Source organism: Suncus etruscus, chromosome 4 (genome assembly GCF_024139225.1).
Source record: "Suncus etruscus isolate mSunEtr1 chromosome 4, mSunEtr1.pri.cur, whole genome shotgun sequence".
Classification (NCBI taxonomy): domain Eukaryota; kingdom Metazoa; phylum Chordata; class Mammalia; order Eulipotyphla; family Soricidae; genus Suncus; species Suncus etruscus.
Window position 1 is genome coordinate 102570669 of NC_064851.1, and position 25092 is coordinate 102595760.

At 46.9% G+C, this 25092-nt stretch overlaps 1 protein-coding gene across 1 annotated transcript; it reads right to left on the reverse strand.

Annotated features, from left to right (window-relative positions):
• Window positions 1-592: 592 nt before the first annotated feature.
• Window positions 593-8348, reverse strand: LOC126007148 (L-threonine 3-dehydrogenase, mitochondrial-like). Its single transcript, XM_049772628.1, is given in 9 exon segments — window positions 593-732; window positions 1118-1387; window positions 2553-2643; window positions 3871-4043; window positions 4205-4354; window positions 6560-6630; window positions 6899-6941; window positions 7793-7968; window positions 8251-8348. Coding segments are annotated over 9 exon segments (1212 nt in total).
• Window positions 8349-25092: the final 16744 nt, after the last annotated feature.

Consider the following 25092-nt stretch of genomic DNA (forward strand, 5'->3'; position numbering starts at 1 on the left):
GGGAAGGAAAGGTCACACTGGTGGTGGGACTGGTGATGAAATATAAAATGCCTGGAACAACCATATTAGGAACCATTTGGTTATCATAGTTATAATCAAGAACATTTTTAAAATAAGATACCTGAAGCCACCTGATGGCCAGTGTACATGGGGTTGATCTATCTGTGTTGATCTATTGTTAGGTCCTCATGAAAGTGCAAAGAGCACTTTTCAGAAGAGCATCTTTGATACTCTTTTAAAAACAAAACAGACTCTCCAGAGTCCAGAAAATGAGGTTCTTGGAGGTGATAATTAAATTTAATTAACTTAGACACAAACTTCACAGGGTCCCCCACCCCTTCCTTAGAGAAATGGACCCAGGAGGCCAAGTGTCAGCAGCCAGGGTCTGTGGTCAGGGTTCAGCTATGCTCCCAGCGATACAGGTGCCCAAGACGGTCTGAAATCATAATCCTGGCCTGAGTCTCCATCTGACCATGGAATCCCAACTGCTGGAGCTTGGGGCTGTTCCCGAAAGGCTGGGCTCTCTGGGGTCTCTCACTTTAGGGCAGTGACACTCCTTAGGCAGCCAGGAGGGACCAAGTAGTGCAACCCCTTAGCTGGCTCTGGCCTACTGGCTGTGAGCACCACGAAAGTTCAGCATTGTGGTCACCAGCTCTGGGAGATCAAAGTTGTGTTTCCAGCCCCAGTCCTGGCGGGCGCAACTGTCATCCAAGTTCATGGGCCAACTCTCCGCTGAAAGAGAGAAGGAAGCACAGCTCACCAGAAGTTCTAGAACATTCTTGATCCATCTACAGGCGAAGGCACTGATGGGAACACAACTCTGGGCAGACCAAAGCTTTGCAGGCTTCCATCATAAGATGCAGGCACAGCTATGGCCAGGGGATGCCCCACAGAAAGGTCTTGCCCAGGGCTCAGGGCCAGCAGGGGACAGTCCCTCACCAGCAAACCAGGCTGGTTCCATCTAACGCTGATTTGGGTTCAGGGAATGGTGCGACCCATCCACCCTCACTCTACGTATCCCTCATAACATCAATGCATCCCTCTGGCTGGTGAGCAAGACCTAAGACCCCCTCCTAGGATGGACCATGGTTTGGGGCTAGGGACAGGCAGGGCTCACCTATGGCCTGGCGCATGGGCTCCACGGCATAGGTGATCCGGAATCCAGGAACGTGCTTGGTCAGTTCCTGTGCCAGCTCCTGTGGACTGAAGCTCATAGCGTTGATGTTGTAGGTCCTCATGGTCAGGGCTGCAGCTGGGGCCTCCATCACCTCCAGGGTGGCCCGGAGACAATCGTCAATGTACATCATGGGGAGCCTGGTGTTGGCTTCCAGGTTACACACGAACGAGCCGCACTTGACAGCATCATGGAAGATCTGGACCGCGTAGTCTGGGAGAACCACGTGTGTGTGCATGAGTGTGCATGAACAGGGGTTTTCTTTGGGTCCTGAGCCTTGGAGCCAGGTGGGCTCAAGTGTTTTGGACTCAGAATCTTTCTGCCCTTGAAAGCACAGAGGATTCCAGGAGGGACAGATGGACACTCCCCAGTAGAATAACAAGACAGTGACACCAGCAGTGACCTGTCTCAGGACACTCAAGTTCAGGACACGTTGGGGAGGAGGGTTGAGCCATATATGGGGTGTCTCTCTTCACCATTCGGGTCTGGGCATGGCCGCCCCCAATCCCATGGGTGTGGGTGAAGGGCAACAATGCAGGCCAATGACTACTAAGACTGCATGAGAGTAAGTCTCATAGGACCACAGCAACACCAAGCTGACCCAGAGAAGCTGCAGCCCCAAGCAAAAGATTTTTCTGCTTATTTATTGGGGGGATTAGGGCAGGGATCAGGAGTCCTCAGGATCAGCCATATGCAGGGGTGCCACTTCCTAAACTCTCTCCAACTTGGCTAAACTTCTCATTTATTTATTCATACCTGGCAGTGTTCAGGGCTCACTCCTGGTTCTGCGTGCAATCAGGGGACCATGTAGGGTACTAGGAATTGAACTTGGAATGGCCACATGCAAGGGAAGTGCTCTCCCCACTGCACCATCACATAACCTTATGACCTAAGCTTTGTAAAGCCTCCTTGAAAATGTGTCTGCCGTTTTCTACTCCCTCCCATATTCAGAGATCTTAGAGCCCTCCTGTGGGTAGGGAAGGGCCCAATGCAGGAAGGGGGCACCCCAGGCATGCAAAGTACATGGTGAGCAGGGCCATGGAGCCCCAAAATGCAATAGTGAGGTTAGATCAATAGTACAGTAATTAGGGCATTTGCCTGGCATACATCCGACCTGAGTTCAATCTCTGGCATCTCATATGGTCCCTATAGCACTACAAGGAATGATTCCCAAGTGCAGTACACCTCTAGACTTTACTGAGTGTGGCCCAAAAACCAAAACCAAAAAGCAGTGCAGAAAGCCCAGGGTGAAGGGCTGCCCCAGAGCTAAGTTTGCTCATAGCTTGACCCATTTCTCCTCCAGCTCTTCCTGCAGAGACATGAAGACCCCTCACCTCTCAGCTGCAAAGCCCCCTTCTCCTGGCCAAGTAGCACCTACCAGTAGTCCCTCCTCCAGGTGGAGAGTCAGCAGAGATGATACCGGGGTACCGCAGGCACCGGAAGTCGAGCCCGTACCGGTGGTGGTAATACTGCTCGGAAGAAAAACTCACTCAGAGCCTCGCTATCATCAGGGGGTGTGAGGAAAGGTGCCACCATCTTTCAGTTTGGGCATCCCGCACAATGACATTCAAATACTCCTTCTGGCACCAGAGCTGGCAGCTGCCCGGGTGCTGATGCCTGAAAAGAGCCAGGGGTCAGGCCCGACTCAGATCCCAAGACAAACCTGCACACAAGATGGCTCAGTACATAGCTATGAGGTATATTTGGAGAAATGGGTCAGCCCAGGCCAGTGACTGCTGTGCTTTCCCTGGATGACAGATAAGCTCACAGCCTTGAAGTGTGAGGCAGGGAAGAGGCAAGGAATTTGCTCAAAGAGCTGCTGGAATCATGCAGAGAACATAGATCAACCAAGCCAGAGACGGCCAAGTGTTGCCAATTGCCAGGTTTAAAAGTCACCAACCAGGGGCCGGCGAGATGGCGCTAGAGGTAAGGTATCTGCCTTGCAAGCGCTAGCCAAGGAAAGATCGTGACCACAGTTTGATCCCCCGGCATCCCGTATGGTCCCCCCAAGCCAGGGGCAATTTCTGAGCGCTTAGCCAGGAGTTACCCCTAAGCACCAAACGGGTGTGGCCTGAAAAACCAAAAATAAATAAATAAATAAAAAAATAAAAGTCACCAACCAGGAGAACAAAGAAAAGGGCAGCAAGTGGTCTGGCTGCAGGGAGATAGGATAGTAGAAGAGCCAGTGATGTGATAGGTGCATGCTCGTGCACACCTGGGTCTCTGCACTCACTTCCCTACACCTCTGTGTTGGAATAACCAGTTTTTACTCTATTCAAGATAAATTCTTCTTTGCTTGTGCTTGTCACCCTGAACTGGTCCCTTACCCTTACTTGTTCTCCACCTTAGGGGTGGTCCTCCTCTTCCCAATAAAGACCTCATAGAAGCTGCTTGTAGTTTCATTTTCCACAACTAGTCTATCTGCCTACTGGTATCTTTTGCAAGTGAGCGGAAAGCTGGTGATGAAAATTTCCTGTTTTATTCTCTTCAATCTTGGGTGGATTATTTCTTGTGTCTGCATTTGCTTCCAGACCTACGCTCCCCAATCCCCTGGGTTTGGGGCATGAGGTTTTCTATTCACCTCTGGTCACCTGCTCCCTGGGTCTCCACATCCCTAGCTCCCTACAAGCACCAGGATATGGGATGCTCCAGTCAAGTCAGTGGAGAGTCCCTCCCCCTTACCCATGACCACTTACTTCACCCATAAGTTCTGCATGGACCTTGGACACCCCGTAGATAGTCCGAGGCCTCTGGGTGCACAGATCCGGAGCTGGGTCCCGGGGAGAGCTGGGTCCAAAGGCCCCAATGGTACTGGGTACAAACAGCCGCAAATTGTGCTCAGCTGCCACGTCCAAGATATTGTGCAAACCTGAAAGGGATGAGCGGGCCCAGGGCGGAAGTGGGCAGGGGTCTTGGACTGGACTCATGCCTAGACCCAGCTGGCCCAGAAATGGGTAGCAAGTGATCCCCAATCATGATCCCTGACCCCACACACTCCAGCAATGTGCACAAGGCCCAGGCCCAACTCACCGGTGATGTTCACAGCTCGTGCCAAGGTCACGTTGGACTCGCCTACAGCACTAAGCAGGGCGCTGTAGTGGAACAGCCATGTGATACGGTGATTAACCACAATCTCCCGCAGGAGTTTATAGTCCAGGATGTCCGAGTAGATGAAGGGGCCTGCGGGACCAGAAAAGAGAAGGAGGTGAGGCATCAGGTGCATCTCAGAGCTGGAGCAACAGCAAAGCAGAAATGCATTTGCCACGCAAGGGCCAACCCAAGTTAGATCCCCGGCATTAGATCCCCATTGGGTCCCCTGAGCCTGCCAGGAGTGATTCCTGAACACAGAGCCAAGAGTAACCCCTGAGCACCACCAGTGTGGTCAAAAAAACAAACCAAACTAAAACAGGACAAAAAAGGGGCCGGAGAGATAGCACAGTGGTAGGGAATTGCCTTGCATTCAGCCAGCCCAGCATGGATCTGGGTTCAATTCCCAGCATCATTCCCATATGATTCCCCCGAGTCTGCCAGGAGTGATTTCTGAGTGCAGAGACAGGAGTAACCCCTGAGCGCTGCTTGGTATGCACCCCCCAAATAAAACCTAAAACAAACAAAAGAAATAACAAGTCCCCCATGGGTTGAGAACCGGCAATTGGGTCCTACGCACCATCTTTCCTCAGGTGCCACCTTAAGCAGAAGTGACCTGGACAGACACTGTAGGCAGGTACTGAGTGCCTCATCCAGGATGAGGATGGTTGGACACCAGGATCTGAGGATCTGCAGACTCCACCACCAAGACCCGCCAGGGAAGCCAGCACCTCACAGGCACACAGAGGCATACATGGGCTGCCAGGGCTATTGGGGGCCACTCTCTGAAGCTACACGCTGCTGTGCGGGGAAGAGTGTGGACAGAACCTGCTGACATCTCCAGGGCAGCCTGCTCCTACCCCCCAATAAACTGCATCCATCTGATGACACAGTGATGTGTGAGGGAGCAGGTAATATGCTAGGCCAGAGATTGGGGAGCAGAGAATGTGTGAATCTTACATATAGCCAACCAAGTTCGGACCCTGGCACCATAGATGGTCCCCGAACCCTGAGCATTGTTGTGGGTGGCACCCTTGAGCTCTGAGCACTGCTGGGTATACCACAATTCTCCCTCCCTAAAAAAAAGATTAGGTAATACAAGGTGATGACATCTCTATGATGAAGAAACAGCACAAAGCAGGGAGGTAAATTGGGGGTCACCCAGGACAAGTAGAAAGTGGGGTCACCAGCAGCAGCTGGCTGTAGTGTCCAATGGTGAATATGACCCATACTTAGGTGTGTATTTTTTTTTGTTTGGTCTTTGGGGGGGGGGCCACACCCGGTGTCGTTCAGGGGTTACTCCTGGCTATATGCTCAGAAATCACTCCTGGCTTAGGGGAACCATATGGGATGCCAGGGGAATGAACTGTGGTCGGTCCCAGGCTAGCTCGGGCAAGGCAGACGCCTTACTGCTTGTGCCACTGCTCCGGCCCCTAGGTGTGTATTTTAAAGGGATGGAACAAGAGCATACAGGCAGACGTGCATGAACAGACACTTCCATGGGACACATGTTCATCTTCTGTCCACCAAAGGTCAATCTGGTAGACACCACTCCAATACAGGGAGAGGCACAGAAGCTGAGGGGTAAGTAAGGCAAGCAGGACATTGAGATCAAGTCTGGGTTGTGGGCATGGGATAGAAAGTCCATCTACATTGATGGACCCTTCCAAATGTTTCTTTGTTTCGGTCTGCAAGTTAACTCTGGTTTTCCCCTGACCAAGATGTTGGTGGGAAGTTAAAAAAGGATTTGATCCCAGGCATGCCATATGGTTCCCCTGAGCCAGGAACAATTTCTGAGCACATAGCCAGGGGTAACCCCAGGTGTGACCCCAAAAACAAAGTAAATAAATAAATAAGTAAATAAATAGATAAATAGCACAATGGTAGGGCATTTGCCTTGCAAGCAGCCAATCCAGCATCCATATGGTCGAATCCGGCATCCCATATGGTCCCCCGTGCCTGCCAGGAGCTATTTCTGAGCGCAGAGTCAGGAGTAACCCCTGAGCGCTGCTGGGTGTGACGCCAAAACAAGACAAAAACCACAGGGTCAAGGGGCCAAGCAATGGCACAGAGGGAAGGGCAGCTGAGCCAGGTTCAATCCTTGAGCCCTGTCAGGAGTGATGCCTGAGCAAACAAACCCTTGAGTCCCAGAGGGTGTGGCCAAAAAAAAAAAAAAAAACACGCTAGATTTTTATCACAAAAAAGGAAGTAGAATTAGCCCCAAGTTCCATTTGAGTAATGAGACCGGACATCAGCACCCCTGAGGACGAGGACAAATTAGTGGTCATTGGCTCTTACCACTTTGGAACACAGACTCAGATGGCTTCTTGATGTCTGACAAAATCACGTTGTCCTTCCCAAAGCGCTTCCTATGGGAGGTGAAGGCTAATCAGGGGCTGGAACTACCTCTCCTTCAGTTCCCACCCCAGCCCTGCTCACCCAGGTCCACCTCTCTGAGCCTCCCTCTGCATTCCACACCGTGGGACCAATCAACATGCATCTGAGGTCACATGTCTGAGAACATGGTTGGGGAAAGAGCCCAGGACAGGTTCTCACCATCACAGAAGGGCGCAGGCCAGGCCAGGGACAGACCCGAGGGGACCTAACTGGGAGGTGGGTTCCTATGGCAGCTCTTACCTCAGAAAACTGGCAAGCCCCATTCCGAGCTGGCCGAGCCCCCCTGGTGGGGAAGAGAGAGAAACTGAGTCAAGCCAGGGCAGTGCTCGATGTCCAGGCCAAGGCCAGCCTACAGCTGCAGGGCCCAGAGCTGCTCTGTGGACAGGACTCACAGGGGACACAGAGAACTCTGCTCCAGAATCTAGGCTCAGACACACTTGTACACTCACAAACACACTCACACACTTATAGACACACAAATACACCCAGAAACCTGCACTCATACACACAAAGAGACACAAACACACACCCATACACTCACATACTCATATATATACAAACACACCCTCAAATAGACACATTCACAAGCCACACACAAACACACACAATCCTATTATACCTGCACACCCCAGGGGACTGGCACTCTGCAACTAAACAGATGAGGTGGGACAGGAACAGAACAGTAATCAGGGCACCTCTTAGACCCAGAGCACCCCAGGGTGGCAGGCCCAAGCAATGCCACCCCTGTGGGCCCCTGTACTCAGCTGCCAGCCTGGGCCAATAACCAAGTGGGCCCAAGTTCCCGAGGGCAGCTCTGGAAGGTCCCCTCAAAAAAATAAAAGAGCCCCAGAAATGGACAAGAGCTTGCATCTTCCCCTGACAGCATGGGGAATATACATGAGAAAATCTGAGAGGGGGGGCTCTTGGGACTGAGCTATCAAAGAGAAACAAGGGGGCAAGAGCACTCAGACTAGGCAGGGATGAGGGGCAAGGGGCCCACAGCCTCGCTGGCACCGGCCCTGAGCCCAGAGTGAGCAGGATAGAGGTGAGGGGCTGCACCCCAGAATCCAGTCCTAACACCAACGACCAATCTTTCCGAGGAGCCCAGGACTCAGACGAAAGTTCCTGCCCGACCTGTGATGAGGATGCGCGGTGGCTGAGAATCACGGGCCGGAGGTGAGTGGAACCTGGAGTCAGGGGGTGCCTGTGTGCAGAGGCATCGACGGGCCAGAATCCACATGGGACTAGCGGAGGTGACATGCGCCCGGGCCCGGCCCAGAGTGCTGAAGACCAGCATTGTTCTCGGAGGTCTGCAAGGAAGGGAAGCGAGGTCAGGGCATGTCCTTGGACCCTGGGATCGTGTGAGCACCCCACAAGCAGTTGAAGGCTGGGGCACCCCCATGTCCCAGAAAAGGGGAGGAAACTCCACAAGGAGTAAAAGTTCCACAGATGAGAACTGGAAGACAGTCCTAGACTGAAAAGCACCAGCACAGACCCCACAGCCGGGGACCTTGACACCCAGGCTAGCAGGTCCCCAAAGGTACAAGAAGCTGTCTGCAACCCCCATCTGAGACTGAATCCCGACCCCTTACACCTGCAAACATGCAGACTGAAAACTTTGGACACCTGCTTGAAGCCCCATCTCATCCTTTAACTGGCATCCCTGGGGAGAAATGCTGTCAGGCCCCATCGGGACCCTAAGTCAGGACCACGAGCCCCAAGGTCAAAGGCAGCAGCTTTCCCAGAAAGCAGGAGAGGAAGTGAGGGAGGGGGCCCTTTGTCTTCAACTCTCAGGAGTTAAGCATCTTAACTCCCAAAGCTAGGAGATTATCTGGGAGGAGTAGGGGAGAGGTTGGACACACCCAACTGTGTGTGTCAGGCATCTTGCCTAGAGGGGTTCAGGGGACACCGTGTGATGCTGGGGATAGAATCCGGTAAAGCCACATGCAAGGCAAGAGCCTCCCTCCGATATCATCTCTCAGTTCTCCAAATTCAAGGCCTCTGGACTTCCAAAGCATTTGAAATGACACATACTGGGGAGATAGTATAGTGGGTAGGGCATTTGCCCACTCTGTCGCTGACTCAGGTTCAATCCCCAGCATTTCATATGGTTCCCCCAGCACTGCCAGAAGAAGTGATCCTTGAGTGCAGTACGAGGAGTGACCCTTGAATATTGCCTGGTGTGGCCCCCCACTGCCCCCAAAGACCCAAGAAAAATGCTGGGATTTTGAATTACGAGGGAATGGGGACAGAAAGGAGAACAGGCAGAATTGTGGGTCACCGACATATCCCTGAAGCTCCCCAAATCCGACCTTTTCCCTCTGCTAGTAGCCAACACCTGGGGGGGCAGTGAAAGGGCCAGTAGAGATATTGGGCCAGTTCCAGCCCCCATACACACGACCCCGCCCCCAGTCCTACGGACTCATCCAATTGGCCCAGGCTCACCACCCCAGAATCCTTTCTTATTGGCCGGCGTCTTGGCCTGCCCCGCCCCACTCCCACTGAGACCCCTCCCCAGTCACTCCCCAGCCTAGGGGTCCAAGCCTCTCACTGCCCCGAGGGCCAGAGCAGGAAACACACAAAGCCAGGCAGCCCCATAAATACAAATGTAGTTGATAAAACTGTCCCCATCGCCCAGGGAAACGCGGGCAGCTGCTCTCCCGGATTCCTGGTTCGACCCTTCCGGAGATGAAGGTGAGTTGGATCTCAAGGGTAAATTGAGTCTCGGGGTCAGGCAGATGTTGGAGCACGGAGGAAACAGCTCTTCATTCTACCTTCCCCCATCCACAGTGCTTGGGGACCTAGGGAAGCCAGGCAGGACCCATCTGGTTCTGGAAAGACCGTTCCCAGCTCTGCCCCACTCTGCAGAGCGCCCAGCCGACCAAGGCTACACACACACACACACACACACACACACACACACACACACACACACACACGGCCCCAATCCCTCAGCCAAACAGGTGCCCTCATCCTTGGAAGGTCCCAGAAACCTGAAGGGTGAAACCATGGACAGGGCGCGCTCGGGAAAATACTGTCAAGACTGGGGGCGCAGAGAAGCGCTGTTCCCAACTAGCTCACATAGGTTGCCTGAGCACAGGTCCCGGAGCGCAGCCCGAACATACGTGGAAGTCTGGGGTGGGGTGATTCGAGGAGTGAGGTCCCGCGGGTCTCCGCGCACACCAGCAGAAACAGACACAGCAGCGCGTTAGGCTCCGTCCCGCCTGGTACCCTGGGAATCTGGGCGCGGGGTCCACCCTCTTCGGGAGACGCAGAACCGGTTCTGGAACAACCGCGCCCGGTGCCCGGTTCCCCGCGGAGGGAGGGAGGGATGGAAGGAGCGAGAAGGTGCCCACCCCAGCTGCGCCCTAAAGCTCAGCAGCTTCGGGGAGGGATCCCTGCCTTTTTCTCTCCGGAGCGATGCCCACTACCGAAGCACTCCCGGAGCGCACCTCCTCAGCCAAGTGCCAGCGTCAGCAGTGCCCCGAATCTCATCATCCATCCGGCCGAGCTGGTCCTCGTCCCCGTCGTATCCGGGGTGGACCCTCTGGCGGGAGTGTCCGCGCCAGGGCTGGCTGCGCCATCCCCAGGCCCGACCCCGGGACCCTCGCGCGCTCTGGGGCGCAGACACTTGGACACGCCGCGTCTCCCAAGGGCCCGGCTAGCAGGCGTCAGGCACCCAGTTGGGCACCCAGGGGGAGGGACGCGTGGCAGGACAGGGCTCGGGACAATCGGGCAATCGGGCACTGACCTGTGGGCGCAGCCCCGGAGACTACAAGCTAGGAGAAGGCGGGCACGTGGCGGAAGCCGGGGAGCGGGACCAGGGGCACCCGCGCGGGTCTTTTATGTTCTCCCGCCGGCCCGCCCCGCACCCGGAGCACCAATCCCGCCTCCGGCCGGGTCCCGGGAGGAGGGTCTGGGGAAGGTGGCTGTTGTCGTGGCAACCCTGCCCCGCCCCGCCCCGCACGCTGGGGTCGCGCCCTCGGCGGTGCGCCCGGCGCCAGCTGCAGCGTCTCACCCGTTGGGTGGAAAATCACCGACGCTTGCAGGTACGTGCCAGGGCCACCAGCGTCCCCGCGTGGGCACCGCCCGGGCGCGCGATGCCCCCGAGCGCCGCCACCTCCAAGAGGGACCCAGGCCGTCGGGGATGCCCCGACCGCCAGCTCTGAATCGGTCCCACCCGGGGTTCAGGGAAAGGGGAGCAGCGGGCGACAGGCGAATGAGCCCGAAGTGGAATCGTGGCTCCCGCGACATCTGGAGCCCAGCCCTGGCCTCCGGGTCCTTCCTGGGAAGCGGCACTACGAAGTCTAACCGCTTCGGAGGCGCCCGGCTCCCCGCCTGCTGCTCCAAACTGCAATCTGAACCTGTCGGGGCGAGCCCCGCCTCTGCGCGCTGCATCCCTGCACCCCATCTGCGCGCTGACACGCCTAGGCTGCAGGACCAGCCCAGCACGCGCTGCTCCAGGGGCATCTCAGAACAGCCCATCGCGTCCTCTGCGGGGTGTTGAACCTTCAACCCAGGCTGTATTGAAAACCAAAGGAATCCTAGAGGCAATAGCGGGAGAGCTGGGCCCTACCAGAGAAGTTTCCCAAAATCTTCCAGCAATGCAGGTGCTGCGCGGACTCAGCTGGTCTCCAAAGGGTTCCCAGGTATATACTGGGTTCATTAGCTTACCTAGTCGCATGCGTGCTAACGTCAGCCAAACAGCGCCAAGTTCCCCAGCGTTAAGAATATATGATTTGGAGTGTTTTACCTAGGGTTTCTTCTATATACCTTAGCTTTCGGGTCTGATAACAAGGTGTTTTTTTTTTTTTTTTTTTTTTTTTTTTGGTTTTTGGGCCACACCCGGCAGTGCTCAGGGGTTACTCCTGGCTGTCTGCTCAGAAATAGCTCCTGGCAGGCACTGGGGACCATATGGGACACCGGAATTCGAACCAACCACCTTTGGTCCTGGATCGGCTGCTTGCGAGGCAAACGCCGCTGTGCTATCTCTCCGGCCCGATAACAAGGTCTTTAATCCATTTAGATTTGACCTTTGTGCATGGTATAAGATGGAAATCTGTGTAAAGGCATCTTCAAGAGGAAACATCACTGTCCAAATAAGTGGAAGCAGAAATAAACAAATGGGACTAGATTAAGCTGAGAAGCTTCTGCATCTCAAAGGAAATAGTGACTAGGATACAAAGGCATAGAATGGGAGAAACTATTCATCCAATAGCCATCAGATAAGGGGCTGATATCTAAGATATACAAGATACTGACAGAACTTAATAAGAAGAAAACAACTGACCTCATCAAAAAAAAAAAAAAAAAGGGAGAAGAAATGAACAGACACTTCCTCAAAGAAGAAATACAAATGGTCGGCCTGGAGAGATAGCACAGTGGCATTTGCCTTGCAAGCAGCCGATCCAGGACCAAAGGTGGTTGATTCGAATCCCGGTGTCCCATATGGTCCCCCGTGCCTGCCAGGAGCTGTTTCTGAGCAGACAGCCAAGAGTAACCCCTGAGCGCCGCCGGGTGTGGCCCAAAAACAAACAAAAAAAAAATACAAATGGTCAAAAGGCACATGAAAAAATGCTCCATGTCACTAATCATCAGGGAGATGCAAATCAAAACAATAGAGACTGGCACACATCACAGAGAACAAGAACAATCAGTGCTGGAGGGGATGTGGAGAGGAAGGAACTCTCATTCACTGCTGGTGGGAATGACATCTAGTCCAGCCTTTATGGAAAACAATGTGGAGATTCCTCAAAAAACTGGAAATTCAGCTCCCATATGATCCAGCTATACCACTCCTTAGGGATATACTCTAGGGACATATAAACAATACAAAAATGCCTTCTGCACACCTATATTCATAACAGCACTACTTACAATAGCCAGAATCGAGAAACAACTCAAATGCCTGACAACAGATTAGTGGCTAAAGAAGTTGTGGTACATATACACCACGGAATACTATTGTAGCCATCGGGAAAATGAAGTCATAAAACTTTCCTATACATGGATGGACATGGAAACTATTATTCTGAGTGAAATAAGTTAGAGGGAGAGATATAAACACAGAATAGTCTAACTCATCTATGGGATTTAAGAAAAATAAAAGACATTATTGTAATAATACCCAGAGATAATAGAAATGAGGGCTGGAAGGGCCGGGTCATGATATGAAGCTTACCACAAAGAGTGGTGAGTGTAGTTAGAGAAATAACTACACTAACAACTATCATGTAAATGGTACTGAGTGAGAGAAATAGAATGCCTGTCTCGAATACAGGCAGGGTGGGAGAGGAGGGATATTGGGGGTATTGATGGTGGGAAGATTGCACTGGTGAAGGGTGGGGTATTCTGGGGTTTTTGTTTGTTTGTTTGTTTTGGTTTTTGGGTCACACCCGGCAGTGCTCAGTCAGGGGCTACTCCCTACTCCTGCCTTTACACTCAGAAATCACTCCCGGCAGGCTCAGGAGATCATATGGGACACCAGGATTCAAACCTACGTCCTTCTGCATGCAAGGCAAAAAGCCTACCTCCATGCTATCTCTCCAGCCCCAAGGGATATTTTTTTTTATAACTGAAATCCAACTACATGTTTGTAATCATGATGCTTAAATAAAGGTAATATTTTTTAAATAAAGATATATGATCTCCTCAAGCCAGAGGCAATTTCTGAGCGCTTAGCCAGGAGTAACCCCTGAGCATCAAACAGGTGTGGCCCGAAAAACCAAAAAAAAAAAAAAAAGATATTATTTAAAAATAAATGTATTATTTGAATCTCGTTCATTTGTGTGATATAAGGGAAAATATAGATAGTGTGGGAATAATAATAATAATAATTTAGAGACAGTAGAGGACTGGTACATGGAAGGGAGTGCAGTTAGGGCAAAGAAGGGACCACTAAGACAAGGACAGTGGGAAATGGTGACTCTGGGTGCTGAAAGGAGATAAAATGATAGGCACAATGCTCATTCAATAACAATAATGCAATACCACAGTATCTAAAAGGAAGAGAGAGTCACCACCATGGTGTAAAGAAAGCTCATCAGAAGACCCACTGAGAGGCTCTTCCTCAGAGTGAATGGCTGATTAGAGTTCCCTGATAGTGAGGGTGATAATTCTCAAGCATAGTTACAAACTATTTGGCCTAAATATGAATCTCCCTTATGCTGTACCAATTATGTATATATTTGAGTATTTACTTCCAAATACAAAGATTATTACAGGTAAATATAGCCTTGATCAAATTTCTCTACCTGGAAAACTCAACACCAAGATATATTTTTCTTTGGTTTTTGGTTCTTGGTTTTTGGGTCACACCTGGCAGCACTCAGGGGTTACTCCTGACTCTATGCTCAGAAATCACTCCTGGCAGGCTGGGGGACCATATGAGATGCCTGGATTTGAACTACCAACCTTCTGCATGCAAGGCAAATGCATTACCTCCATGGTATCTCTCTGGCTCCACCAAGAGATACTTAAAAATAATTTTAAGGGGCCGGCAAAGTGGCGCTAGAGGTAAGGTGTCTGCCTTGCAAGTGCTAACCAAGGAAGGACCGCAGTTCGATCCCCCAGCATCACATATGGTCCCCCCACGTCAGGGGCAATTTCTGAGCGCTTAGCCAGGAGTAACCCCTGAGCATCAAATGGGTGTGGCCCCCCCAAAAATTTTAATCGGGGCTGAAGAGTTAGCATGGAGGTAGGGCGTTTGCCTGGCATGCAGAAGGACGGTGGTTTGAATCTTGGCATCCCATGGGGTCCCCGGAGACTGCCAGGAGCGATTTCTGAGTGTAGAGCCAGGAGTAACCCCTGAGCACTGCTGGGTGTGTCCCAAAAAAAATTATAGTAATTTTAATCCTCATAGTCTTTTAAAAATTTCCTGTAAAAAAAAAATGGGGCCTAGTAATAGCACAGTAGTAGGGCATTTGACTTGCAGGCTGCCAACCTGGGACAAACCTGGGTTCAATCCCTGACATCTCATATGGTTCCCTGATTTCATATGGTCTCAGATTTCTGAGCAAAGGGCCAGGAATAACCCCTGAGCACCACCGCCTGGTGTGGCCCAACACTCCCCCAACCCGGAAATAATAAAAAATAAAAAAGCCCCTGTCGTTTTAAAATAGACTGCTCTGTCAGGTTAAGGAATGTTTTTTTTTGGGACATCTCTAAAGGATTCTGAGTGACTTGCTAACTAATTTTTTACCTTGGATATAACATCCAAAGTTTGGCTTGAAAATAGCAATAGGTTGTTAAGAAAACTTTTAACTAGGTAAAGATTTACCATCTCTTTCAATTAAGTTTGTCTCTTTTATTGTCCCTTCTAAAAACTGTTGTTGTGTATGTAAATATTTTGGGGGATTACTATGTTGCTCACCCTAATCTGTGCCCTACCCTAGGGTGTGACCTGGCATTCTGCCCCCACCCTAGGGTAGGACCTGATTCTGCTTCCACCATTGGTTGGTATCTGATCCCACCATTGGGTGGGACCTGACTCTGGAGTATAAGAGCAAGGGTCTGTGGAAGGCGAGGGCTTTTTGCTGGCTGGAACTGAATCTGAGTCTTTGGACTTCAGTTTTGTCCATCCAAATAAAGCAAATATTTCCACGAGCCTGATTGTCTGTGAGCTGTTTACCCGCCGTTTCACCTCAGAATCGTGGGCTAGACAGGGTGGCAGACGCGTGCTCCGAGCTGGAAGAAAAGGGCCTCATTCTCCATCCCTCCATCAGTCAACCTCTTCAGGGGCTGACCTGCTACATAATGGCGCCCGAACAGGGACCTGAACCCTGGACCCTCAGAACTGTAAGTGAAATACTTCATTGGAAATTTCCTATGCTGACCATCAAATGGTTTCTGTGGTTAGTCATGTGGATTTTACCACCCTTAGTCTTACGCATTGGCGCTCTAGTATACAAGTGGATCATTCCATTTTGTTTAAAACTAATTGGTTTTGATCTAAGGACAATCACTGCAGTTGGATGGTTGTGGTCTATATTTCAAATGAAAAGTGTAGTGTCTCTAGCCATCATAGTTTGTGGAATTTCTGTGTTGACTAACGTTATTATTATGAGCATAGTTATTTGCTGTTATTTCTATTTAGGAAATAGAAAGTGTAGAAATGGTGAGGCTAAAACCAGTATAGATAATAAGGAAATTTATCTGACGAAAACTCAGACCAAGGTGCAGGCTGATGAATCCAGCCCCACCATCAACAATATAGAAATTTTTGCTGGAAGAAAAACAACTCAGAATGTTAAGCCTGATTCTAGTGAATTGCTTGACAGTAGTGACTCAGATAATGATCTACCTCCAGTGCTAACTCCACGAGGGATGCCTCCTTCTAGTCACAAAATTGAATCACAGAGCAGAGCAGATTCAAACGATGAACCACATGCTCGGTCTCAGAGCTCTATTCAGAGTAATTTTGCTAATCAGGCCTTATCCCCTATAGACGGGGTAAATGTTTCTAACTATGTACCCTATCAGATGGAAGAATTAGATCGGTTTAAAAGATCATGTAGAGAAAATGGGCCAAAATCGCCATACAGTGTGGAGTTATTAAGACTTTGGAGTCATAACTCATCTTGGACTTTGTATGATTTTAAAAGAATCGCTGAAATATGCCTGTCGTCTAAACAGCGAACTGAATGGGAAATGTACTATTCAGAAGGCGTAAAAGCTAAATTATATAGTCCGGATGGTATGAAAAAGCAAGTGGCAGGTGTTACTCTATCGTATGAATTATTGATGGCAGAAAATCAATTTGCAAATATTCAGACACAAGCAGCTTTACCTAAGGAAATCTTAAATTTAATCAGGGAGATTGCATTGTCAGCATGGGAAAAAATGATTCTAACAGCATTGGTAGAGGAAACTTTTTAAAAATTACCCAAGGCCCTTATGAGTCATTTGCAGAGTTTGTAGGTAAGATTAAAGATGCTCTGAAGTTACAGGTGGAAGATGAGGAGATTAGAAACTTCCTAGTAAAATCTTTGGCCTATCATAATGCAAATTCAGCCTGTAGATTAGTATTGAATACATTAAATGAAAAGTCAGATCTGAATGATTACCTTTATGCCTGCCGGAATGTCTATGTGGAACCCCAACCCCCACCCTACTTAGACTCAGTACAAACCTTCCCAGTTACCAAGGGAACAATGCCTTACTCCCCTCGGGGACAGAACACTTTCCGGAAACCAGGTCTTTGCCCAAAATGCAAAAGGGGTCGCCACTGGGCGAAAGATTGCAGATCCAGAAACCTCATTAATAATAACCTAAGTAGAGGTTTCAACACAGTCCCCAGGAGGCAAATCGCCTGCTACCATTGTGGAAAACAGGGACATATCAAAAGAAATTGTCGTCTCCTTATAAATTCAGCTCCCCAAGAACACACATACAAGATGCAGGGAAACACCCACAGGGCCTCCCCCCAGGCCCTTCCAAATCAGGGGCAAAGTTCACAGACAATAATCCTTCCAAGCCCAGCCCAAGAAAATTCATCACGATAAGGGAATTAATCCACTCCACTTCAGGGAGTGCCGGATTAGACATATTATGCCCAGAGGACATTACAATTTACCCAGGAGCATGCCCTTACATGTTAGAAACTGGCATTGTAGGCCCGCCACCCCCAGATACCATGGGTTTGATTCTTGGCAGAAGTTCCCTCAACATAAAGGGTATATCAGTAATCACTGGTGTCATTGACTCAGATTCTATGGGAGAAATCATTGTAGTTATTACTGTACCAGTTACATGGACCTTTAAAAAAGGAGAAGCGATTGCCCAGATAGTAATAGTGCCTTATGTCAAATTTGGGACTTCAGATAAGACTAGAATTGGAGGTTTTAGAAGCACAGATCCGGATGCTGCTCAAAACCCAATCGTGGCTCTGGTTACTAAATGTAAAGATGAACACCCAATGATCAAACTTCACTTGGAAGGCAAACCCTTTGATGGAATGATAGATACGGGTGCTCAGGTTACCGTAATTTCTGATAAAGAATGGCCAGAAAATTGGCCTCTTCAGGAAATCCCGTATTCCCTAGAAGGAATAGGAGGCCTGAGTTCCTGTCTGTTGAGTACGAGGACTATACTATTTTACAGCCCAGAAAATCAAAAAGCAATAATCAGACCTCACATGGGCTCATTTTCACCATCCCTGTGGGGCCGTGACCTACATAAACAGTGGAAAGCAGAATTCCACATCCCATTAGCTCCAGAAGAGCGCGAACCTTCTTTTGATTTAAAAACCAAAAAATTTTAGTGGGGGCCACTACCGTAAAAACACCAGCACCAATAAAAATAAAATGGAAATCTGATGAACCAATTTGGACAGGTCAGTGGCCCCTTAAAACTGATAAATTAAAGGTGCTGACAGAATTAGTGGAGGAACAGCTAAGTTTAGGACATATTGAACCATCTTTTTCTCAATGGAATTCACCTATATTCACTATAAAAAAGAAATCCGGTAAATGGAGACTTTTGATGGATCTTAGAGCTATAAATTTATCCATGATACCTATGGGCAAATTGCAGACTGGTTTACCATCACCTGTAGTTATTCCAAAGGAATGGCCACTAATTATAATTGATCTGAAAGACTGCTTCTACCATATACCTATCCACCCAGATGATAAAAAACGTTTCGCATTCTCAGTTCCTTCTCTCAATAATACCCATCCCTGCAGACGTTTCCAATGGACTGTTCTCCCCCAAGGCATGCTGAATTCCCCAACCATGTGTCAGTTTTTTGTAGATAAGGTTTTGAGCCCTGCTCGTGAAAAATTTCCTCAAGCCATGATATTTCATTATACAGATGATATCTTGCTCACAATGAACAACGAAACAGATTTACAGGAATTATACTCTTATGTTACTGACTGTTTACAAACATCAGGACTGAAAATAGCTTTAGAAAAAATACAGATAATGCCACCGTATCAATATTTGGGTTTTATTTTGGACCGGACATCTATACGTCCACAAAAATTTTCTATCAAAAAAGAAAACCTCAGAACGCTTAATGATTTTCAGAGACTTTTAGGTGACGTAAATTGGCTCCGCCCTGCACTAGGAATCCCAAATGCAGAGTTATCTAATCTGTTTAAAACGTTGGAGGGTGACCCTGCTTTAGATAGCCCGAGAAATTTAACAACAGCTGCCAAAAATGAATTGGACATCTTCTTGAGCAGATTACAAAAATCGTTTCTCTCAAGATTCATCCCATGAGAAAAGGTATTACTGTTAATCTTCCCTACTATAGAAACCCCCACAGGGGCCTTGATGCAACAGTCAGGACCTTTGGAATGGGTGTATTTACATAACAAACAACCTCGCTCAGTTGTCCCCTACTTACAACTGATTTCAGAGATTATTATCAAGGCAAGACTCAGATCTATATCTTTACTAGGTTTTGATCCAGATATAATAGTTTTGCCAGTACCAAAAAAGGAAATTGAGTCAATATTGCCAATTAATGAATCTCTACAAAGGGCCCTCTCAGATTTCACAGGAGAAATATCCTCCCATTATCCAGCAGGAAAAATTTGGGACTTTTTAAAGAAAACTCAGTTTGTTATTTCTTCAATTGTTCGGGATTCCCCTATCCCCAATGCCAAGGTTTTTTACATTGATGGATCCCAAAATGGAAAAGGAGGAATAACTGGAGACAACATTAATATGACCATAGATACCAAATATAAATCTGCACAGAAAGTTGAATTAGCAACGTTAATTTACCTATTAGAAAATGTATCTGAAGCCATGAATATAGTTTCTGATTCTTTGTATGTGGTAAATTTATGTCATGTGATAGCCACTGCATCCCTTAATGCTAATAACCCGATCATACAGGACTTACTTAAACAATTACAGCAGCTTCTTCAAAAACGAACTGAGCCCATCTTCATCACACATATTAGAGCCCACTCAGGTCTTCCAGGACCTATGGCTCAAGGAAATAAAACTGCTGACTTGCTAGCAATGCCTATATTTAAATCACCTATAGAGGAACATTCAGCCCTACACACAAATGCTCGCCGTTTACATGTGAATTACCAAATTCCATGGAGGCAAGCTAGAGAAATCGTAGAAAACTGCAACGTATGTGCACCGTTAACAAAAAAGACTCACATAGCAGGAGCAAACCCAAGAGGCTTACAGTCTAACGAACTTTGGCAAATGGATATAACTCAAACAGATTTATTTCCAAGGAAACCTTATCTTCATGTTGTGGTGGACACTTATTCTTGGTTTATGTGGGCAATTCCCATGTCTTCTCAAAAATCTAAGGCTGCTTGTAGTTTTCTTTTACAATGTTTCTCTGTGATGGGTATTCCATATTCTATAAAAACTGATAATGGGCCAGCCTATGTTAGCAAAACTTTTGAATTTTTTTGTAAGGAATGGCAGATAAGACATCTCAGAGGAATTCCTTACAATTGTAGGGGACAGGCCATTGTAGAAAGGACTCACAGAACCTTAAAAACTCAATTGCAAAAAAATAGAAAAAGAGGTTTACCACCAACGGATTTGCTATCTTTGACTCTTATCACACTAAATTACTTTAACTTACCCCAAGGGGAAAGCTACACTGCAGCGGAAAGACATTTTAAAGAAGATATTCAGAGACAAGAAACAACCCATAAACCTATTTGGATCAAGGAGGATGAAAAATGGATAGCTGGCTATCTTCTCCTAAGAGGAAGGGGTTATGCCTATGTTTCTATAAATGATGACCCTCCCAAGAAATTTTGGGTTCCATTACGTCTTGTTAGAAATCGGGCTAGCACAAATGATCAGGTTCAGACTACAAACTCCCCTTCAGAGAAAAAACAGAATACTTCAGACACTAACAGCAGTAATATTACTAAGGTCTCTGGGGCAGGGAACGATTTAGCTGTCACACACCATACAATGAGTGAGACTGATGGTAGTGATAAACCCTTATACTCCGAGATGCAAAAGGAAAGACAGGAACCTGTCTTAACTGGGCTCCAAAATATAGGAAACTCTTGCTACATGAACTCAATATTGCAATGCTTGTATAATATTTCAGACTTAACTCAGTATTTTTATAAAGATCATTATAAAAAGGATATTAACAAGAAAAATCCGATGGGGCATGAAGGTAAATTAGCCGAAGAATTTGGTCGGCTCATCAAAACCATGGGAAATGGATTTCATAGATATATTAACCCTGAAAGCTTCAAAGTAACAATTGGTTTACTTAATGACCAGTTTGCTGGACACAATCAGCAGGATCCTCACGAACTACTGATGTTCCTAATAGAGGGATTACATCAGGACTTGCTTACTGTAAATCTAATGACAGACAAAACTACACATCTCATGGGAAATGAAAATTATGAACAATTTAGTCCAGAACACCAAAAGGCTCATAAATCTATTATTTATGATCTCTTTCAAGGACAATTCAAATCTATACTCCAGTGTCTCACTTGCCACCAAAAGTCTGAGGTTTATGAGACATTTGTTCATTTGTCTTTGGCTGTTACATCTACAGATAAATGTACATTACAGGAATGCCTCTCTGAATTTTTTAAAGAAGAAGAATTAAGAAATGACAACAAAGTTCTGTGCAACAGTTGCAAAAATAGAAGGGATTTTTCAAAGAAAACGTACTTATGGAAACTGCCACCAGTACTTATAATACACTTGAAACATTTTGCTTTTGATGGCAAACAAATAAAAAAATTGCATACTTATGTAGATTTTCCTTTAGAAGACCTCAATTTAGAGGAATTCACTTCAGAGAGTAAAAGCAAGATTAAGAAATACAACTTATCATCGGTGTCAAACCATTATGGTAAAGTTCACTATGGACACTGTACTTCATACTGTAAAATTGCTGCAAAACAACACTGGATCAATTTTGATGACAAGAAGATCAAAAAGTCCCTAATACATTGGTGAAATCCACAGCAGCATACATCCTGTTTTATACTTCTTAGAGATCTACAATGAACACCAGATAATCATTTTACTTCCTTATCAGTTGCTATTAATGCTCTAGGATTCTTTCCACAGGCATGATCAATGAATATAGATTGAAAATCATGAATCCCCAATGTGTTTCCTTGTAGGATGGATTTATGTCTTAATTTCATTATTGCTCTAGGTCTCAGTTAATCATGAAATTTTACAAATTAATTTAGTCAAGGTTCACCTGAAAGAGAAATTTCTCATCATATTAATGTTGTTTTTCTTTCTAGGTATACTCATTTAACGACTTTCACTCTTTTTATTTTAACATCATTGCTTTATTTCCCTCAATTTAGGTTTTAAGACGCTTACATAATGATAATTTTAGGTGGACTTTCTTCACAGTGCTTCTTGCCTATGATTGATTATCATAAAGTTACTGTTATACAATAACTTTGTATATATACTGATATACACGTATAGTAGAGTTGTCCATGTTTGTATTACGCATGAAATTCTCTTTCAGATCTGCTAGGCAAAAAAAAAAAATTTTTTTTAGTGAATTTGAAATGATTTATCTAAACAATTGCCGGCTATTACATTTTAAGGAGCTTTTAGTTGATTCAGCTGAATTCTCTTTTCTTTTGCTCTATTTTGGATCCTTTCCAACAAATATTTTTTAGTATGAGTGAGTGTTATGGCCATATTTTTTGTGAAGTCTGTGTATGTATGTCTTGTTTAGTGTCTGTCTGTTCTGCATATTTTGTATATAGTTTCCTTTTTCCTAACTTTATCTTCCCCAAATTAGTCTTCCTTATCCTTCCTTCTCTCTTCCTAGTCCTTAACATTTTAATTTTCAGGATTTCACATGTGCAACCCATCTCCTTCACCCACAACTACAAGCTTCCTGATCTCGGCGGGAAGAAGAAATCCATGACTGTTGGAGTTTTACACCATATATGCTGCAAACTTGTTGGAAATGAAGCCACCTGGGATTTGTGTCACAATGTAACACCAGAGAAAAGATCCATGGACAAGACCCACAGTCTCTGGATCCCAGTTAAACTGTGCTATCTGAATTTCTGGTTTTCCATCCACATACAAAATGCTATTGTTGACCGTTTCTACAATGGCTACCCCAAGATTGCACCAATCCCAAAGGAAATACAGAAGCCCAACCAACTTATGATGTAATGATGTAACGCTTGGGGATGCCCCAACACATGGATGACTGTACTGGCCTTCCTTCTTCATTCAGCTTGATGTTATCTCCTGTACAAGGCTTCAACCCGCTTTTCCAGACCCATCAAGTGTCTTCTGCCGGTCTTTTTGGAGTTCCAGACCCCTCATATTTACAGATTGGTATTGAACTCTGTAGAAATTACATCTGTTGTTTTTCCTATAACTGTAATCCTTTGAAGTTATATTTGGTACTACACTTCTTTTGACTATCGTAATTAATGTTTTTCTATTTTAGTTTTTAATATTAGGAATCGATGTTGTATTACATTAAGGTTTTGCTTTCTTGACTTTAGGTTTGTGAGTTAGATATTATTGTCTATAATTTCCCAAATGATATTTTTGTCTGTTCTCAGGGTTTTTTGCGTGGGCGCATCATAGGCAAAATACTAGGTTTATAGAAGGTTCCATCCATTTTGGATGGGCCCTCAAGTTGTTTATTTACACAGGGAGGGTCTCTGCCTTAAACATTTTGTTTTGGTTTGTGACTTAAGCTCCCATCTATAAATAGTCGACATCAATTTCAGACATCTTATGGACTTCAGACCGGATTAAGAACTTGGACTAAGTTCAGATACCTATTGATCATCATTGCAGTGGCTCCCCACTGTGCAGAGGGTGTATGTGCCACTTCTTCCGAAATAAAGGCCTAGTTCAATGCCCTCAAAGATGGGCTTTCTGGTCTACCTGAACTTGAATGAAAATGGAGCTGGAGAGATAGCATGGAGGTGAGGCATTGGCCTTTCATGCAGAAGGTCATTGGTTCAAATGCCGGTATCTGCCAGGAGCGATTTCTGAACGTGGAGTCAGGAGTAACTCCTGAGCACTGCCAGGTGTGACCCAAAAACGACCACCACCACCACCACCAACAACAACAAATAAAGAAAAGGTGCTTCTTCTTGCCTGCTACACAACCTTTCTGATGTCTCTTCGAAAGATCTATGTACGTCTTAGATTTATCTTCTCAGGAGCTTGTAGTTGATTCCTTGATACATGTTTCTGGTTTTAGACACCCTGTGCTTAGGTTAGAAGTTTTTCTTTACATTTTCCTGTGATGCGCTTATGCAAACAGCCGCTCTTTTATTATTGACTAATTTTTCTTTTAATAATTGTAGACAATATTGTTTGTTTACTAAAAACAAAAGGGGGAATTGTTGTGTATGTAAATATTTTGGGGGATTACTATGTTGCTCACCCTAATCTGTGCCCTACCCTAGGGTGTGACCTGGCATTCTGCCCCCACCCTAGGGTAGGACCTGATTCTGCTTCCACCATTGGTTGGTATCTGATCCCACCATTGGGTGGGACCTGACTCTGGAGTATAAGAGCAAGGGTCTGTGGAAGGCGAGGGCTTTTTGCTGGCTGGAACTGAATCTGAGTCTTTGGACTTCAGTTTTGTCCATCCAAATAAAGCAAATATTTCCACGAGCCTGATTGTCTGCGAGCTGTTTACCCGCCGTTTCACCTCAGAACCGTGGGCTAGACAGGGTGGCAGACGCGTGCTCCGAGCTGGAAGAAAAGGGCCTCATTCTCCATCCCTCCATCAGTCAACCTCTTCAGGGGCTGACCTGCTACAACTGTTTCTTAGTCTTAGTCTTAATTTCTTTAGGAAATTAGTTATCTGTGATAGCCCTAAAAGCAAAAACCTGCTCCCTCAGGTTAAAAGGAACCTTGATCTGAAAACTTGACTTCTTGCTAAATCCTTTAATCTACATCAGAATTGACACCAAGGGTCCGGCCAAAGAGGAACAACTCTGAGATGTTAAAATTTACCCTCTTTTCATCCTCTGGGCTTTAATTGAAATATGTCTCTTCATAAGGTCTGCAAACCACCTACAGGCATGTGAATGGTTTTGAAGATCAAATACTGTATTCTGATAAAGCTGTTAACAAGAGAGATATGGTTTACTTTGCAAAGAAACAAATGTGAGCTTTACTGTAACTGGCAAAAATCCTACATATATACCCCAGGTATTTGTGTAATAAACCAGAACACAGTGTTCTCCCACACAACTGCGTGTGGCTCCTGTTATTCATAGTTCATAATCTGCCGACTACATGCACACACTTTCCTGAGAGAATTTCAAGAAATTCTCTAATGTACCTGTACCAAGACAGCCATGGCAAGAGGGTGGGGGAGGGAAAGAAGTAAAATGTCTGCCCAGAGGCAGGTGGGGAGGAAGGTGGGAGGGAAACTGGGATATTGGTGGAGGGTTGTGGACATTCTAAGACTGAAACTCAATCATGAACAACTG